Raw genomic sequence first — 19,782 nt, 5'->3', positions numbered from 1 at the left:
TATACCTTGTTTGTGGTTTAGCTTTGTATTTAAAGGAAAAGAAATAAACTTGAAAATTATTTGTCACCCTAAAAGAAACAAAAAATTAAAATATTTATTGTCAGGCACGACCCTTGTGTGTCACTGTGTTCTTAGGAGGCTGAGGCGGGAGGAGGAGGAGGAGGAGGAGGGCGTTCTTACTGGACGTGCGCCAGGACAGGCTCCCCCCCAGCAGAGGCTGAGTGTGGTTAACATCCTCCTGGGGAGCCCGGGAGAAGGAGCCTTGGTGGTGGAATGTGTCAGACTGGTAACCAAAAGTTCAGGGGTTCTAATCCACCAGTGTTCTCAGAAGAAAGATGGGCAGTCTCAGAGACCCCACAGGGGGGAGTCACTGAGTTGAAAGTGAGTGGATTGATGATGGCTGTGGGTTTGGTTTGGGGAACCGGGAGATCTTGCTACCAGCCCTTGAAGTGGATTGAAGCCACGTGAAGTAGATTTCCTCGGTTTACTCATCTGTGTAATGGGAGTCTTGGAGGGGTTGTGGAAGGAGTGTGGTGGCACATAGGTTAAGCATTATGCTGCAATACAAAAGGTCAAGCAGTTCAACCCACCAGCCAACAAACAGAAAAATGGGGCTGTCAGCTTCCATGGAGACGACAGCAGCCTGAGAAGTGGGCAGTTGTCCTCTGCCCTAGAGGGTCACCAGGGGCTGAGGGGGGTGGCGAGACCCAGTGGCCAGACTTGGCAGTGCATGTGCACCTCTTTCTGGAAAGACAGACTGTTTAGAACCTGGATTGTGGAGTCTTGTTTATATCATTTTCTAGACGGAGATTTTGGGTTTCCTTGTGTGTATAATGAGAATAACACGCATGTCACAAAGCTCAACTTTGAATTTCGAGGTGAACACCAGGGAGGTGGACACTCCTTACAACAATCATACAAATGAGATCTCAAGCATTTGCCCAGGGATAAAGCTCAGAAGACAGGAAAGAATCAAAAGGACAGATGGAAATGGGAATCACAGGGAGGAAGTGGGAAGAGTGGTGATTAACAATGGAAGGATTGCCTTCAACATCAGGGCAAACCAAACTGTTGGTTGTAAAACCAATTTGCTCTGTAAAATTTAACCTAAATCATAATTTAAAATACACACACACACACACACACATCCCAATACTGAGTCAGTTCTTTACATTTCAGAGGCTGGAAATAGGGGACACTCGATTTTGCTCTCCCTCAGGTTCTGGTTGGTTTGAATTGCTGACTTCTCAGCAACCTAACACAGGACACCACCGGGCTCCTTTCTTTATGAGATTATAATGCAAATACCTGATGCTGATAATGGTGCTCAGTAAGGTAGGCAGAAAAGTACCCTGAACACTATCCCCCACAAATGTCTATGAAAATTATGTACTGGGGGAGAAAACTGCTCATGAACTCCAAAAGCATCAAGTGTGCATTATTTGATAGAATACAGTGGCATTATTACTCCTAGTAATATAAAGACCCAGCAGTGACAGTCCTGGGTTTGCAGAGTGCACAGCAATGCATGCCTTTCTGCCTCAGGGCTCTTGTGTGAGGGACTCGAACCCTATAAGTCTTCGCTGCTAAATTGATGAACAGACCTGGGGCCGGTCCCCATCCTACCGAGTTACTACGGAGAATCTGTGAGGAAGTCCATGGCGCACACAGCCATAGAACATTCTGGAAGCTAGTCTTTTTTTTTATTTTATTATTTTTGTGTGTGTGTACCGTCAAATCAGATCTGACTGGTACAGGAGGAGACTGTCCCTCCTTCCCCGGCAGAGCATCTGGTGGATTCGAACCATGCGCCTCTGGGATTGTAGTTGCAGCTCCTTACCACTAGGCCACCAGAGCTCCCCTTGGAAGCTAGTCTTTACTAAGAAAGGTTTCCAGAATGTGTTGAGGGTGCTCATTATTCCCCTGCAAAATGCAGCCACCCACTCTGCCCTTACTTCACGCAGGCCTAAATGCACATTACCTCACAGCTTCCCACTTGAAATCGGGTGAGCGTGTGGGCAGGGGAATCTAATCTGCAGCATTTTTCCTTTCGCATAGCGGCACGCAGAATCAAGCGTACAGAATGTGTAACACAGCAATCATCCTGACGCTGAGAGACCACTCTAAATCAGTTCCTGAGAGTAGGAAAGTCATTTAATACAAAAATCACATAAAGAAAACTACATAGGCAAAATGGAAGATTCATTAAATAACCAGTGAAGTCGGCATGGGACTGTCAATCAAAACCCAAGATCCCTGCACTGTTTGCTCTCTTTTTTGCTTTCAGCTGATGCCTTTGGCCACTTCATGTCAGAGGCCAAGGTCATCTGCTGGGCAGGATTAGTGGACACAGGTCAGCACCCCAGATACCCACTGGACGGGTGAAGTGGGAGGAGCAGTGGGTCTCTGCACTTCGCTCTTACTTTTTAGCCTTCTTAGGCCTTCATCATCTGCCCCGGCCACTGCTGCAGAGGGCATTCCAGTTCTATAGCCAGGAGAAAAGGGGCCCCAGGAGAACCTCAGTTCCTTCCTCTCCAGATTGCTTTGCAAACGGGCAGGCACTGTGTGTCCATGTGGCAAAGAGAGGTGGGCACTGGAAGCTTCTTGGTGGGTTGTCTTCTCAACTCTGACGGCTGCTGCAATGGTCATGACTTTTTCACCTCTGTCTACTTCCCTGACCGGAAGAAGAACCTGGGTGGAGAGAGAGGGGCTTGAGTGAGCAGAGGAACCTACGCCAGGAGTGTGGAAAATAGGTTAAGGTGCTTTTGCAACCAAACAACTCCAAATTGTGTGGAGGAGGAAAAAAAGAGTGAAGAAAGTCAAAGGTGTGTGCAAACAATGAGGCCAAAGGACCACTGGACCATGCTGACTTCAGGTTCCACAGCCCAGAGGCCAGAACTAGGTAGTGACCACTGATGACCACGGTTCACTCAGCAGCCAAGCAATAACCAGTGCACACTGACCATGACATATTCACATGGCGGCCTCACATGGTGACCAGTCCATGACCTGGGAGCTGACCACGTCATGCCAAGGAGTAGTCCTCTCATGTTCCCCACTGCCCTCGGATAAAGACACACGTGCCCCTTAGTACGACCTCCTCCTTCAGCTGGCCGTGCACTCACTCAGCCTTCATCCCACGACGCCAGCAAGCGTGACTCACAATTATCAAACACACGTCACATAGCACGGAACACGCACTTTCCTTTTCCCTTCTTCGTCTCAGACACCACTTCTGTGACCCAAAGTCCTCCTGGAGAAGGAGGCATTGAGAACAGTGGTTCGCAGCCCCTGGAAGTGGGAGCAGGCAGGCTTTTGTTCTCTCAGACACAGAGTGGCTGAGTCTGAACTGAGTGGACGGCTCTTGAACAACAACTTAGCCAGTGAGAGTCCTACATCCACACCACCAGATCCGGCATCGGTGAGGTGGGGCGCTCCTCCACACCTTCCCTGGGGAGACCTGCGAAAGGAACCCCCACTGACTCCACTTTGACCGAGTCGCCTACACACCCACAATCCTAACAGAAAGCCACCATGGTGCCTTCACCCAGAGATGGGCACACAGTACCCCAGTGCTATTAACAGCACTCAGAGGTCCTCTCCATGCCTGTCCCTGTCCCCTCGTGGACCTGCGTGTGAAGTTCCAGTATCTTTAATCTTGGAGAGATCTGTTGTTGTGCGTCGAGTTGGAAACAACTCACAGCCGACCCTCCAGCAGGTTTTCAGAAGCAGGAAATCACATGCGAGGAGACCTCCCATCCTTCTCCTGTAGAGCAGCTGGTGGATTCGAACCACATGCCTTTGGTATGGCAGTGCAGAGACTCAGCCTATTGCAAAAGGGAAGCAGACCACTGTGGGCCCCATGAATCCCGTGGTACTACACTCTGCAGGTGCAGTGAGCTAAGCTTTGGGCTGCAAACCAAAAGGTTGGTGGTTTGACTCCACAGCCGTTACGCAGGAGAACGAGAAAGCAGTCTGCTTCCTTTAACACCGGAGACCCTACAGGGTCGTTTTACTCTGAAACTATCTTGACAGCAGTGGGTTTTAGTGGATTTCTCTGTGTCCATGACACAAGACTCCCTGAGTAAACAGGCATGACAACATGACAACAAGCATGGCCTCGAACCGTCTACTTTTCAACTGACAGCCAGAGTTGAAAGGTAAAAGCTGTAGGATGAAATGGCTCCTGACAGCTGTTATTGTATAACCCCTGTCGGAGCTTTGCTGGTGCTCTGATTCAAGCCTCTGGCTGGGAACCTAAAGGTCAGTGGTTTGAACCCACGAGCCACTTTGCCGAAGACAGATGAGTTGTTCAGCTTCCATGAAGACTCGTCACCCTACGGGGCACTGAGTTGGTATCAACCTGAGAGCAGTGGCTTTTGGCGGGTCTGCTGCCTCAGAGGACACTCGGTGGTGTCGTCTATAGGGAGCTGAGCTGCCAACCCAAAGACAGAGCCCGCCTGGTGGTTCGAACGCACCAGCAGCTCGGCTGGAGAGAAGGGCAACCTCTTCCAAGCGATATGCAATCTGTGCAAACCTGCCGGAGGGTGAGCTGTGAGCAGGCCTGACGGGTCGGCTCTGAGGGTTGCCTTCCCGGGGAGGGTGACTTACAGCTTCCGGATAAGCGTCTTCTCCTCCTTGCTGTCACTCGCACTGTCTCTCCCTCCTGTGGGACCTTCTCTTGGTGGAATCAGACCACTGGCAAGAAAAAGAGCCAAATTAAAGGGGCTGTCTGATCGCACACTCTGGCGTGTGCAGGTCTAGGAGGAAATGAACCGTTAGGGCTGGGAGTCGGTGAAAAGGAGGAGGCTGCTTGAGGAGACGGACTGACACGAGAGTGGGTCAAACACGGGCTCAGCGGCTGCAGGGGGTCAACAGGGGCTCGTCCACGTACGTGGGTCACTGCGAGTCGGTGCCAACGTGACGGCATCACCAGCAACAACATAAAGTTCGGGGGTCCGGGAGGCAGAGAAACCAGGAACGTTATGACCCCCCCTTCCACCTTCCCACCTTTAAATCTCTTCTATCTTTCCCTCACAGAACTGCACTGCCTAGGACGTCTAACTCCCACCCTGTCTGGTATGTGACTCAGGATAAACTCGTAAACCTAAAAACCTTTGTTTCCTCATTTGTAAAATGAAGTTTTGTTGTTGTTGTTGTTGTTGTTGTTTTCCACAAAGTCAGGACCGACCCACAGCTGCCCCTCCGGCGGCTTTTCAGAGGCAGTTAATCTCACAGAAGGAGAATGCCCATCCTTCTCCCGCTGAGCAGCTGGGTGGCCTTGAACCACGTGCCTTCAGGATTGCAGCGCAGCTTCCTGCCACTAGGCCACCAAGTCAATTAAACGCAACTCACTCCTGTTAAGTCTGAACAACATCACACCGCCATCGGCTTGGAGAAAGGTAGACACAGTGCTCCTTGGAGGCGAGGATGGGGAAGCTTGATTTCACATATTCTGGACATGTTAGGAGAGGCTGTTTGTTCCTTGGAAGGAGACATCAGGCTTGGAAAGGTGGACGGTCAGTGAAAGGGAGGAAGATGCTCAGTGAGACAGACAGACAGAGTGACTGAAGCGACGGGCTCAATGTCAGAGACGACAAGGCCAGCAGAGGACAGGGCAGGGTGGACATCTGTTGTTCACAGGATTGTACTCGTCTCAGCAACATCTAACAACAGTAACAGTGATGGTGGTGAAATCCTGGGTCTAGGAAACCCACCAGACCACATCCACCACGTTCCACCAGTCAAAGCAAGTCACAGGGCCAGCCCGATACAAGGAGAGACCAAACAGTCATTTTTGACAGGAGGAGGAGAAAAAAGCCTCATTGCAGAAGGCAAGGCGGATGAGAGACGTCTCAGTGGCCACCTCTGCAAACCCCAAAAAGTGAGCCTGATCCAGCCAGTCTCCGCAACTACTCGCTATGCTTCAGAGAGCTTTACAAAGACAGAAGGAGAATTGATGCCATTGAGCTGTGGTGCTGGAGAAGAGTCTTGAACAAACCATGGACTGCTCTTGGAGAGGATAAAGCCAGGCTGCTCCTTGGAGGCAGGGATTCTGAAACTCCATTTCACATCCTCTGGACATGTTGTAAGGAGGGACCAGTCCTTGAAGAGGAACGTCAAGCTTGGGAGGATGGAGGGACAGTGCAGGAGAGGAAGACCCTCGATGAGATGGATTGATTCAGTGACTGGGGTAACGAGGGTGGGTGTGTCAGAGACAGTGAGATGGGCACAGAATAGAGCAGGGTTCAGAGCCGTTGTACATAGGGTCGCTATAAGTCACAGGTGACTCGACGGAACATAACAACAGTAACTAGTACAAACAGTCATTTGTATGAACTCGGACCTACCAAGTGGTCCAGCTGATAAGAGATTACCTCAGCTGGCATGCTGGTCTTGTAGGTAACACTGGACAGGACACAGAACCCTGCTGTCTTTCAGTGGGCCACAGGGCATCTGTCCTCTGGGAATTCATAATTGGACATAAAGTGTCTTGCTTTATTCATCGGCAGGTTGCTCTCAGCACCAACACATTAACAGCTCTTCTTTCAAGCCCCTTGAGTCGGATGTAAGGAGCCCTGTGGCGCAGGGGTTAAATGTTCACAGCCACCCACCAGGCCGCAGGAGAAAAGACCTGACAATCGGCTCCCATGAAGGTTACAGCCCAAGAATTTATTACGGAAGATCCAAAGAGCAGAACGCGCCCAGGGAGAAAGCTCCGAGGTCAGGATGGACAGAAATGAGAAACATCGGTTGGGTGAGGGAGGGATGCTGTGACAGTGTGGGCACGGTAGTGGGTGTGAATGACGGACTGGAGAGGAAATCAAGTCCTCTATAAACTGTCATGAAAAGTACAAGTTTTTAAAAAATACGTAGGGGTTCAATTCCCTTCGTGGTCAAAAAAAAAAAAAAACCCAAACCAAAAAACCTTATGTCTAGGAAACCCTCTGGGTCAGTTTTACTCTGTTCTAAAGGGTCACCTGGAGCTGGGATTGACTCAAAGCAATTATTCCATGAAATGCAGACAGGTCTTCCCATTAACATGGTTCTATCCTCAGCAGAAGGGAGAATGCCTGAATCCCTGCTGGCAAAGCTTGGCCCTTTTAGATAAGGCATCTTCTTAAAATAGTTCCACTGTATAGCTGCTCTCTTGAAGATGCTACACCTAAGAAATAACAGCAAGCATCTGATTCTTTTTTAAACCAGAGTGTGTCTCAGCTTGCAAACCTGCCACGTTCACCTGTGGCAAGCCAACCGAGAGCAAAGACACTGAGGTCAGGCCTGTGAGGTGAGGTCCCACGGTGGTCACCACTCACTGTGTGGCTTCAAGCAGGTGTCTGACCTCTCTAAGCCTCAGATCAGGGTAAGTTTAGAAAAACGAGAGTAAGATGTATCCAATGGGGGGGAGAAGATTTAAAAAAGGGGAAAAAATTAAAAAAGAGGTAAAAGTGTATTCAATGTCTTAACTATTGGAGAAAGAAGATAGATGGATGGATGGATGGATGGATGGATGGATGGATGGATGGAAGGATCAATGAAGAGCATGAATAGGAGGGACAGACAGACAACTGTAGACCTAAGCAAAGGGCTTATGAGGAACTATTGTAGTAATCTTGCAATGTCTTTGTAAGTCTGAGGTAATTCAAAAATTTAAAAGTTAAAGAAAATGACAAATTCACCAGAAGGAGGAACAATCTCCTCCTGTACCTGTCAGATCACACAAAATAACAATACATACACAAAATAACAAAATAAAAGTACACACACAAAGTAACAGTACACACACAAAATAACAAAATAAAAGTACACACACAAAGTAACAGTACACACACAAAATAACAAAATAAAAGTATACACACAAAATAACAAAATAAAATAAATAAAAAGAAAATGACAGAGATGTCTATGTGGAGAAGGGATGGTACAAAATAACAAAATAAAATAAATAAAAAGAAAATGACAGAGATGTCTATGTGGAGAAGGGATGGTAAGACAAGTAGGGAACTCCCAGGTTCACCAAGCTCACGGACTCCAGGGCCCTGGGATCACTCAGCAGGCTGGGGTCAGTAAGTGCCGGTCAGTGTGGTGTTCTCCCATCTCCTGGCCTCTCCTTCCTCTTCCCACAGGCCAACCTGCTCCATCTAACTCCAAGTGTCCCCGGATCTGACCACGCATGGGATAAAGAACACCCTTTTCCAAAAATACCTTTGTACACATCAGCGTTTTGGTGGAGGCAGATGGATGCCATGAATTCCAGGCCTGACCGTAACAAGCCCTCCTCCATGCGTCTCCCGGTTCCTCTCTTACTCGTCTCCCATCCATTCTCTTCACAGATGCACTCTCTTAATCTTTAATATTTTCAAACTTAGAGGAAAATTGCACGATTGGTTGTGTGTGTCCATCCATCCATCCATCTTCCATCTGTCCATTCTCCCATCTATCCATTCACCTGTCCACCCACCCACTCACCCTTTCTGAACAATCTACAAGCATGCTGGAAACAGCTTCTTTCTAAAGATTTCAATGTGTATTTCTCAAGAACAAGGACATTGGGATATTTCCAAACATAAACAAAGGAACACGGCTGTCAAAATCTCCACTCTGGTCTTTCAGAAAAGTGCATCGTGTTCTCTTTTTCTCTTGATTAAAACTCCAGTAGCTTCACAGTGACGTCACACAATAGTGAAGCCGGCCCCTTCTGGACCTCACTCTACCTTGAATTTTGGCATTCTGCCATATTTGTGCCTTGAACCAAGTTGGTTCCCACCTCAGGGCCTTTGTATCTTCTGCTTCGTTTCACCCCAACATCTTTACAAGGCTGCCTGCTTCCTGTCAATCACATCACAGGGGTCCTCCCTGACCCCCACTGCCACGGAGGCAAGTCTGCCTCAGCGACCCCCGCGCCCGGCGTCCCCTGCACTGCGCTCGGGCCAGGTTCCTGCCTCGTGTTCTGCAGAGCTGGCCCCACCATCGCCATGCCGGTAACGGCACTGTGTGGACTGCCGACCTCCACTGCTCCGTCCTCGACCTCCAGCAGGGGCTTCCTCTGTCCTGTCCACTGCTGTGCCCCTCCTCCCCCACACCCTGTGCCTGGCACACGGCGGGTCTTCAACGCACAGTGGAACGAACAGAGGGGCCCTGTGTCAGGGGGCACCGGTTGGTGGGCTCTGCGGCCGGGGCCCCACCTCTTGTAGCACTGCAGCTCCTCCTGCACCACCAGCAGCTGGGCCTTGAGCTTGTTGCGTTCCTGAAGCACGTCCCTCAGCTCCTGCAGCGTGAAGCGCGGCCGGTTGGGGTCCGTCAGGTCCACCACCATCTTGTCCGGGCCCAGGTTCACCTGCAAGAGAAGACATCACTCGCGTGGTTACACTTAACGTCAGGGTTTGAATGATATCTCCCCTCCGAATAGGTGTCAGCATGGCTGGGCCGTGATTCCCACAGGCGGTTAAAGGATGGCGCCATCCCCATCACGTGACCAGTCAATCAATGACACAGGACTAGGGTGAGATGCAGCTCCCCACCGCCATGCGGGTTTCCCGGGGTGTGGCCTGCATCTGACAAGCGAACAGAGGAAGAGAAACTTCAGTGCCACCAAGAAAGAAGAGCTGGGAGCAAACCGCATCTTGTGAGAAGTTTCTAGAGTCAGAAGACTGGTGCCAAGATACATGACGGTCTGCAAGGCATGCCAGGCCCACAGATACTGAGAGGAGACACGTGCCTTTCCTCTAGACACACGCCTTTCCTCTAGAACCGGACGGAGGAAGGCAGCCTTCCTCCAGAGCCAGCACTGGACTTGGGCCCCCTGCACTGTGGGAGAATACACTTGAAGTCCCTCTTGCGTGGTGACAGTGCTACGGCAGCACTTGTTAGCTAAAGCCTCGGGTGTGGACGGATTGCAAGGGAAGATCTGGTCCTGGTGCCCCCAGGGGCCCAGTAAAGGAGTCTGATCCTAACTCAAACGTTGGCGGTTCAAACCCAGGCTGTGTGACTTCAGGGTCGAGGCCTATTGATCTGCTTTTGTAAACAAAAGCCTCCTTCTAGGAGACCCAATGGGACTTCTGTCAGAATCAACTCAGGAGCATACAATAATGTTAGGCCCCGACAAGGGGGCCAGGAGGGAGAAGGAAGAATTCAAATGCTGATAAGAAGAGCAAATGGCCTTGCCTGCCAGCCTTGCCTGCCTAGCTGAACTAACCCGTGGACCGTAAATTAAAAAGCAGAATGTAACTCCCTTTCTTTCCTGAAGTCTCTGTTATAAAAACCCTCCCCAGTCCCCCAAGGCTGCGAATTCTCTGTTCTGCTTCTTCAGAATGGAGAATTTCACCCAGGAGCTCCCCTTGAATAAAAGTTATAACTCTAAACTTTATCTGTCCTTCGCTGACTGCTTTTAGGCTCACCGCTCAACAAATAACAGGGGTGAGAAGAGGAGGTGTTGCTGTGCCTAAAGCGTCTGGCTGCTACCAACCTAAAGGCTGGCAGTTCAAACCCACTCGTCCTTCCGTGGGAGAAAGATTAGGTGGCCTGCTTCTGTAACGATCTATAGCACTGGGCACCCTGAGGGACAATTCTACAGGGTCACCACGAATGAGATCCACTCAAAGGTAGTGGTTTTACCTGCTAGGAGTGTTATGTTGATGGTGAAGAATTAAAAGTAACTGTTAAAAGTTCAATTGTGGAGTTTTTCTTTTCAAGGAGAAGAGTAAATTGGAGGGAGGGGGTGGGCAGGGAGAAAAGTGCAACAATGAATGACTGGAAACCCTAAGTCTCTGTAAACTTTCATTAAAATTAATTTTTTTAAAAAAAAGTTCAATTGTGGCAGGAGCTCTGGTGGCCTAGTGGCAAGAAGCTGCACTGCAATCCCACAGGTTCGCGGTTTGAATCCACCAGATGCTCTGTTGGAGAGGAAGGGCAATCTCCTCCTGTACCAGTCAGATCTGATTTGACGGTACACACACACAAAAATAACAGAATAAAATAAAATTTAAAAAAAAAAGTTCAATTGTGTCCCCCTCCAAAGGATGTAGTGAAATCCTACCAAATGTGATCTCTTTGGAAACAGTATCTTGAGAGGTGTAACCATTGCAACAGATTTCAGGGGCAGTACAGCAGTAAGCCTGGCACTGGAATTGTTAGAAATAGGGGATAAGAGTGGGGGTACTTGTCTGACCTCAAGGGGATTGGTTTTGTAGATGTTGAGGGGGCAGGTCCCCCTGCAGACTTGGCAGACGTCAGATATGGCCGTTCTCACACTACCTGTGTTCTTTTTTACAACCTCCTTTGCCCAAGGACTCTGCTTCTTCCAGACTCTCCTCCAGCTGCCAAAGTGCCTATCATGGTTGGTTATTCATTGTTGCATGTGGTGAGAGCAATTGAAAAAGAAATACCTTTTGCTAGGAGGCTGGTTCAAGCAGAGTCTCAAAAAGATGTTCAGGCCTTAGCCCCCTTTAGTAAACCGACCTCTTTTGAGAACACTGTTCTTAAATGTATAAAGCGCAGTGCCTTGGCTTACACTGAAAGCAAACCAAACAGAACCCTTCTCTGCCACCAGAGCTCCGCCGACCCATGAAGACTGCAGGGCAGGGCAGAGCTGAGCCTCCGAGCTTCCACAGCTCTCATCCTGATGGAAGCAGACTGTCTCCTCCTTCTCCCACAGGGCAGCTGCTGGCTCTGAACCACCCACCTTTCGTTTGGTAGCAAACCATCTGCCCCACTCAGGGAATCTGCTATGAAAATGCTCGTGGTTTCTACTGGTGACTATCACAGGTCCTGCTAGTATCACTGTGGTGTGTCATCTACATTCATAAGGAAGAAAATGAGGACTCCCAACTGGAGATTAGTGAAAATAAAAATCTCATTTTTAAAAATTTTTTTTCCTAATTTTTATTATTTGTTTTGTGTGTACCGCCAAAATCAGATCTGACTGGTACGGGAGGAGATTGTCCCTCCTTCCCCAGCAGAGCATCTGGTGGGTTTGAACCGCGTACCTCTGGGATTGCGGGGCAGCTTCTTGCCGCTAGGCCAACAGAGCTGGCCAAAATCTCATTTTATGTGCACACATTATTCCACTTAAACGTAATTTTTCAGCAAATCACTTTCCTTTGGAGGCATGAACCCCAAGTTAATGAAGACAACTGGTAAAACTCTACAATGTAATGAATGTGCATTTCTGATTGATTTGAAAAGAAACAAAAGAAGGTGACTTCAAGAACAGGTCTCTGCAGGGCAGAGCTGGTGAGGACGGGTAAGTTTCAGGCTGTTGTTCATAGGGCTGCACCAGCCGAAGTCAACTGGACGGCACCTAACTACGCAGCAACCGCCCTGGAGTTTTTCAAAAGCCACGTTAAGAAAAACTAACACAATGGCTTTTTTCTAAGAAGATGGTGCCCAAAGTGAAGAAGGAAGCCCCTGTCCCTCCCAAAACTGAAGCCAAAGCAAAGGCATTAAAGGCCAAGAAGGCAGTGGTCCTGAAGGGCGTCCATAGCCACACACACAAAAAAAAAGATCCGCACGTCACGCACCTTCCGGCGGCCTCAGACGCTGAGACTCTGAAGGCAGCCCAAATACCCCTGGAAGAGCGCTCCCAGGAGAAACAAGCTTGACCACTATGCCATCATCAAGTTTCCCCTGACCACTGAGTCAGCTATGAAGAAGAAAGAAGATAACAACACACTTGTGTTCATTGTGGATGTCAAGGCCAATAAGCACCAGATTAAACAAGCTGTAAAGAAGCTCTATGACATTGATGTGACCAAGGTCAACACCTTGATCAAGTCTGATGGAGAGAAGAAGACCTGTGTTCAACTTGCTCCTGACTATGATGCTTCAGAAGTTGCCAACAAAATTGGGATCCTCTAAACTGAGTCCAGCTGGCTAATTCTAAATACAAATTTTTCTCACCATAAAAGAAAAGAAAAACTAACATGACTGAACAATGGCAACTCCACAAGTTTCTTCAAGTCAAATCATGTCCCCAAGTTAAGAGCAACTGATAAAACCACACATATGATGGCATTTTTCAGAAGCCACAACAAATGAGGACACACTCTCTCTATTCTAATTTCCAAGCTGTGTTAAATTAAAACCAGTACATGGCAGAGTGATGTAGGCGCTAGGCTATCTATCATTTGACGAAAACAAGTAAGAAAAATATGTTCATGTCGGCTTCTGTTTGCATAATGCATTTTTAGAAGAAGACACAAGAAGTACTTTTTATTTTCACCAGGGTGAGAAACTGGGTGGCTGGAGTTGATAGACATGGTATGAGAAATTGTTTAAATTGAGATTATATATTTAAAATTTATATCATGAATTTGATAGAGGACAGAGATTTTTAAAGGCAAAAAATTTTCGTACTTCGGGTATTTGGGGTTTTTTTCCCCAAGTGATATTTTGTTGTGCTTTAGGTAAGAGCTTACACAGCATATAGGTTCCCATTCAACAATTTCTACACAAATTGTTCAGTGACAACTTGTTACATTCTTCCAAATGCATAAACATTATTAATACTTCCACTTTGGTGCATTTGTTTCCATTTATCTAGTTTCCCTACTCCCTTGTATTTCTATCTTTGCTTTGAAGTCACTATTCACCCTTGTACCTTTTTACTTCATGTTGTTTATTGTGCTTTGGGTGAAACTTTATGGGGTGCAAAATTCGTTTCCATCCACCAATGTATACACCTCTTTCCTTGTGACATTAGATGCAGATCCCCTGTGGACCAGCACTCTTCCCACTTCTATCTTGTGTTCCCGGTTGCCACTTGTTCTTCTTCTGTGTCTTCTGAGCTTTGTCTCTAGGGAAACGTTGCTCTTTCAAGCTCAGATACTTGCTGGTCCTGAGAAGCACCTTCCTCACAGGTGTCACTGTTCACATTATAGGCCTGTCTGTACCTTTTGGAGTTTGAACATATTTTTTTTTTAAAAAAAAGAAAAGTACCAGGCCTATTTCTAGGAGCTGCTTACTGGCAGGATTCTCTCTGTCCCCTCTTCCTTCCCCCACTTCTTATTATAGATTGTGGTTTGGGAGAAAAATGTGCCATCTCATTGCTGCCTCATGAAATGGGTCTACCTTGCCTCACACAGGAAACACCCAGCTCCAGGGCACACGTCATCTGCAGGACCATCATGGGGTCCTAGGCTTTGTGCCTTGGGGTTCAGGAATGGGGAAACTGTCCAGACAAAGGTCTAAGTGATCCTGGATAAGCCATTTCATGTCAATTGAATCTGGTCATCGATTAAATTACGTTATCCCGAAATAAGCACAACTTGGCTAGCTCCTAATTTTCAGTATTACCCGATCATCCCATGTGCTATTCATCCTAACCTTCAGGATGTTAATGACGCGGGATGCGAGACAGGTACATAGTGAAATAATCATCCCCCATGATGTGATCAGCCTTTGGCTGTAAGGAGATAAGGGTGGAATCCAACACTCTCACTCCAGGGGCAGCTCTGATCTGGGGTCAGGGGAGTTCCCCTTGGGGGTGGCCTGCATCACCTCTTACAGAGAACGTGGACATCAGCAGGAACAAGAAAGGAGAGCCAGGAGCGGAGAGCATCCTCCGGGCCAGGGTTCCTGTGCTGGAAAACTCCGAAAACCGGGAGACATAGAGAGAGGATCCGTAGGGATGGCAACCTGAACATGAACTTCTAACCTCCTGATCTGCTAGAGAATAAATGTCTGTTCATCAAAGCCACCCCCTTGTGGCCTCCCTGGTGTAGCAGCACTAGACAACTAAACCTAATCTCAAACACAATGATACTTACCAATTAAAAAGATTACAAAAGGATCTCATCTACTGCAAGACTACTCAAAGATACTTACCAATTAAAAAGATTACAATAGGATCTCATCTACACAGATAGCTGACACCACTGACTTAGGGACAGGTGAAAGAAACATAGTATCACTGGTTCTTCACACAGGCAGAGACAGAATCACTAAATGGCCCAGTAAGTAAAATCCAAGGCATATACCCCAAAGAACAAAAACAAGGGCTCAAAAAGATCATTTTCATCAATACCCATTACACTATTATTCACAAAAGAGAGAAGCAACCCAAGTGTCCATCAACAAATGAGTGGATAAACAACATCCCTTCTACGCACCCGGTGGAGATGGTGTCCCATACCCCAGCTGGGCTACAACTCACAGCCAAGTCTGTGAACAGCAGATCTGACTCATCCTACCCTGCACCATCCTTAATACAGTACTCAGCCAGAAAGAGAGGTTCTGAGCCACGCTCCAACACAAAGGAACCCTGAAAGGACTATGCTGAGTGGAATGAGGGAAGCAGGAAAGGGCAGACATTGTGTGAGCCCACTTGTATGAAATACCTAGATCAGGCACATACAGAGAAACAGATCAGTGCTTAGCACGGATCAGGGAAACGGCAGAAGACTCTCAGTGAGGGAGCCACACAGTGCTTTTAACAATGGGCTCCGTCACAGCCATGACTGCGAGGGGTCCAGGACAGGGAAACAGGGAAACGTTCTGTTATACACAGAGCCACCAGGAGTTGCCTGCATGGCCATCCCTGAGAACAACAGCAAGGGCCGAGGGAAGAGGAGAACCGGGAGTTTGTCACTCTCTGCGCGGAGTGAGGACGAAGTTAGGGAAATAGACAGGGGGGCGGCTGTACAATACTGTGAATCTACTTAAAATCACTACATCCTACACTACAAATGGTTAAAATGGTAAACGTTATTGTCATAGTTTGGACTGCATCGGCCTTCCCAATTACAGACACATGTGGAAGCTTTGTTTGCGCTCCTGAGGTCATTAAACCAAAGAGCAGTAAAATGATTAAGTGCGGGTGGCAGTCTTCATCTTCCCTAATCCCAGCCCAGCCCTTATCAGCTCTAAGGGGAAATCCCCTGGGACATAGCCCATAATATTTTTTTATCTCACTAGAGATAAAAGGGGACATATTTAGGGATACCCTTAGAGCCACCAAGTGGAATTCGAGCTGTCCTTTGACGGAACAATTCTCAGTTTACAGTCCACCTCTAGACGTGTGCACCTGTGTATCAAAAGAGCAAAGGTATCCGGCTTGAAAAAGCACAGCCAGAATGCTCCTCGGAGGCAAGGATGGAGCGATTGCGTCTACCCATCTTTAGGCATGTTGCCAGGAGGGGCCAGTCCCTGGAGAAAGAGATCCTGCCTGGAAAAGGAGGTCAGAGAGGAAGAGGAAGACTCTCATCAAGACGGACTGACCAGAAAGAAAAGAAGAGAGAAGACGGACTGACCCGGTGATTGCAAAGGGGCCCACACAGCAGACACAGACATGAGCGTGACTCAGCCCACACAGCCGGAACAGATGTGAGTGTGGCGAGGCCCACACAGTGGAGACGTGAGCGTGGAGAGGCCCACACAGCAGAGACAGAGACAGAGACAGATGTGAGCGTGGCACGGTCCACATAGCAGAGATGTGCGCGTGGCTCAGCCCACACAGCAGAGACGTGAGCGTGGTGAGGCCCACACAGCAGACAGAGACAGATGTGAGCGTGGCACGGTCCACACAGCAGAGACGTGAGCATGGCTAGGAACTGGCAAGTTTCATTCTATTGTATGGACAGGGTCACTAAGAGTCACAAACAATGCAATAACACTAGCAACAAAAACATGTCTGATAGAAATACATTTCTAGTCGTCCTTACATTTCTCTCCTGCCCCTCCCAGGACTAACATCCATTCTGCCTTCTATAACTAACCAAGAGTTTGCCTCTTTATTAACCTACTGTGACTAAAGCCTCAGGCTGCTCTGCTTCCTTTCTTTCTCCGTGACCCCTGTGCGCTGTATCCACACGGCTGTGGGTCAGAAGTCCATGCCCTCTCATCACTGTGCAGTATTCTGTATACCACCACTGGCTGCAATCAACAGCTTCCAAATGGGATTATGAGGAAAGCAGCACTACTGTTCTGGAACGTATCTCCTTGGTTGTTCACATGCATTCTTTCTCCTTTAGTGAAAAAGTCTTCTCCAAGTCAGAGGTTCTTCTGCAAGTGTGATTTTTAGACCAGCAGCATAAGCATCTTCTGGGAACTTGACAGAAATGCAAATTCTCACCATTTCATTCAAACCCAGACCAGGTCCGTTGCCTTGGAGCTCATTCCAGCACATGGCAGGCCTACAGGGCCTGCAGGGTTGAGCAGCACCGCCCCACAGGGCTGGCACCCGCAGACCAGCACGGCTTTCCACTGTGGAGCAGTCATCAACTCAACCACACTTTAGGTTTCGTTTAAATCGAGCAGATTCTGACTGCTAGCGACCCTGCAGGATGGAGCAGAACTGCCCTTCAGGCTTCCAAGGGTACGACGTTTGTGGAGCTTATAATCTCATCATAGGAGCACGCCGTCTCATCTCTTCCCCACAGAACATACTTAGGGATTGGAACCTCCGGCCTTTTGGGTAGCAGCTGGATTCTTTAACCACAATCCCACCAGGATTCCTCCTTAAGATCTGCTAAATCTGAACCTCTGAGGCCAGGGGTCAGAGTTCACTCTGTGCAGTGATGCTTGGCTGGTAAAGGTTTGACCACTATCATTCAAGGTCAACTGGCTGGGTGCCCAGACTCAGTACAGAGCCTGGCACCTAGGGAGTGTCCAATGAACATTAATCTCCCTAACAGTTCTCACTGGAGGACTGGACACTTTTCAGGAGTCTTGGTGTTGAAGAAACGTAAGAGGGCCTCTGAATATATGGTATTGAATAATTGACTAATTGCCTCCTCGGACAACTGCCTCCAGGGCCAGGAGACCCTCAGCAAGATGGCCTGGCACAGTGATGACAAGAATGGGCTCCAGTCCACAGGGGAGAGAGCATGAGGGCAGCTAGATGAGGATGAGGTGGTGTTCAGCCATCTTCATTGACCATTTCGGTCACAGATTCCAAAGAAAAATCCTGATCAAAAGCAGAGCAATGCAGAACAGGATGTCAAAGGGTCATGGAATCCAGACTCTCTGGAGCATGGAGGCTGGAGGAAGCTCAGCAACTCTACGCCTGAGATCATGAGGTTTAAAGTTTTAAAGGCTTCAAACCAAGATACCAGGAAGTCTTTTTAACCAAACAGTAATTCACCTCAGATAATGAAGAAACTGAGGAGGACCAGAAGCACCTGCTGCAGAGGGTCAAGGACTGCAGCCTTCAGTATGGATTGAGGCTCAATGTCAAGAAGACAAAGATTCTCACCACTGGACTAACTGGCAGCATCAGGATGGATGGTGAAGAGATTGAGATTGTTCACAGCTTTAGTTTGCTTGGCTCCACAGTCAACACTCTTGGCACCAGCAGCCAGGAAATTAAAAGACGTATTGCGATGGGAAAGTCTGCTGTTAGGGACCTCTCCAAAGTGCTGAAGAGCAGTGGTGTCTCTCTGGAGACTAAGGTGCATCTGATACAGGCCATGGTCTTTGCAGTCACTTGTTATACATCAGAGAGTTGGACAAAGACTAGGGAGGATAGAAGAAGAATTGATGCCTTTGAGCTGTGGTGCTGGGTACCATGGACTGCTAAGAAAACAAACAGATTCATCCTGGAAAGGGTTAAACCAGGAGGCTCCTTGGAAGCAAGGATTCTGAGGCTCCGTACTCATACTATATAGTCTGGACATGTTATAAGGAGGGACAATTCCTTGGAGAGGAACATCATGCTTGGGAAGGTGGAGGGACAGGCGCAGGAGGGTAAGGCCCTCTATGAGGTGGATAGATTCAGTGACTGGGGTAGTCGGGATGGGTGTGTCTGAGACAGTGAGATTAGCACAGGACAGAGCAGAGTTTAGGGCTGTTGTACATAGGGTCGCTATGAGTCACAAGTGACTCGACGGCACATAACAGCAACAACAATGAAGACTAGTCTTTTAAGATCTTAAATGTACAGGATCAAATGGATAACAGCAACCGATAGATAAGACCCTCAAGAGACAGTGACCTCCCCCTGGCGAGGGAGAAACGCGCGGTGGGGTAGGCTGCACACCCAGAGAATGTCCTCAGAGTCACTGAATTGTACCTGCGGAAACCGCTGAGTGGGTGTGTGTCCAGCTGTGCACAGACTTCAATAACTAAAGTAAGCCATTCTCTTTAAAAAGGGAACCCTGGTAGCGAAGTAGTAAGGAAGCGCGCCGCGAGAGCCCTAATTCTAAGCCACCAGGTGCTCTGCGGGCAAAGGACCAGGGTCCCTGTCCTCTCCTGCGATTTACTGTCTCAGAAAACCCGCTGGAGGGTCAGCTATGGGTCAGTTCCCACTCGGCGGCACAAGACAACAAAATCATCTCTGCGAAGTGAGGAAGGACAAGGGGTCCCGGTGCGCGCGGCCGCCCCCAGCCCCAGGCCGGCCCACGCCCATACGCACCTCGGCGCCGGCCAGCGGGCCCCCGGCGCGCAGCGCCTGCACCTCCTGGCGAAGGCTGTCCCTCTCCATGCGCAGCTCCTCCGCCTCCAGGCTGCCCTCGCTCACCAGCGCCTCCAGCATCTCCAGGACGCGGACGATCTTGAACTGCAGCTGTGTCACGCGGGGGTCGCTGCCCAGGGCCACCAGCTCGCGGCCCATCACGTAGGAGATGTCATAGACGTCCTCGGCGGTCAGCTGCGAGGGACTCTTGCCCAGGGCGCCCTCGGGCCCGGCCTCGCTGCCCTCTTCCTCCTCCTCCTCCTCCTGTCATAGACGTCCTCGGCGGTCAGCTGCGAGGGACTCTTGCCCAGGGCGCCCTCGGGCCCGGCCTCGCTGCCCTCTTCCTCCTCCTCCTCCTCCTCCTCGGCGGCCTCGCGCACAGCGGGCTCCTCCAT

The 19,782-nt window shown here is 49.0% G+C and overlaps 1 protein-coding gene across 1 annotated transcript; it reads right to left on the bottom strand.

The window, feature by feature from the left end:
• Window positions 1–2,666: 2,666 nt before the first annotated feature.
• RILPL2 (Rab interacting lysosomal protein-like 2) lies at window positions 2,667–19,782 on the bottom strand. Its single transcript, XM_006894634.1, has 5 exons — window positions 19,717–19,782; window positions 19,349–19,645; window positions 9,186–9,337; window positions 4,612–4,698; window positions 2,667–2,691 (listed from the first exon to the last, which is right to left on the bottom strand). Exons 1-5 carry the CDS (start codon window positions 19,780–19,782, stop codon window positions 2,667–2,669), a joined length of 627 nt encoding a protein of 208 aa, XP_006894696.1.

This window comes from Elephantulus edwardii, unplaced genomic scaffold, assembly GCF_000299155.1.
Source record: "Elephantulus edwardii isolate Elephantulus edwardi_28Jun2011 unplaced genomic scaffold, EleEdw1.0 scaffold00148, whole genome shotgun sequence".
Taxonomy (NCBI): Eukaryota; Metazoa; Chordata; class Mammalia; order Macroscelidea; family Macroscelididae; genus Elephantulus; species Elephantulus edwardii.
The sequence above is the reverse complement of the archived record's forward strand: the minus strand, read 5'-3'. Positions and strand labels throughout refer to the sequence as shown.

Coding starts and splice junctions, on each gene's coding strand:
- RILPL2 (XM_006894634.1), bottom strand. CDS start 19,782: ATGGAGGAGCCCGCTGTGCGCGAGGCCGCCGAGGAGGAGGAGGAGGAG. Junction 9,338..19,348: donor GCCCGCTGGCCGGCGCCGAG/GTGCGTATGGGC, acceptor CTTCTCTTGCAG/GTGAACCTGGGCCCGGACAA. Junction 2,692..4,611: donor AAGACGCTTATCCGGAAGCT/GTAAGTCACCCT, acceptor CTCTCCACCCAG/GTTCTTCTTCCGGTCAGGGA.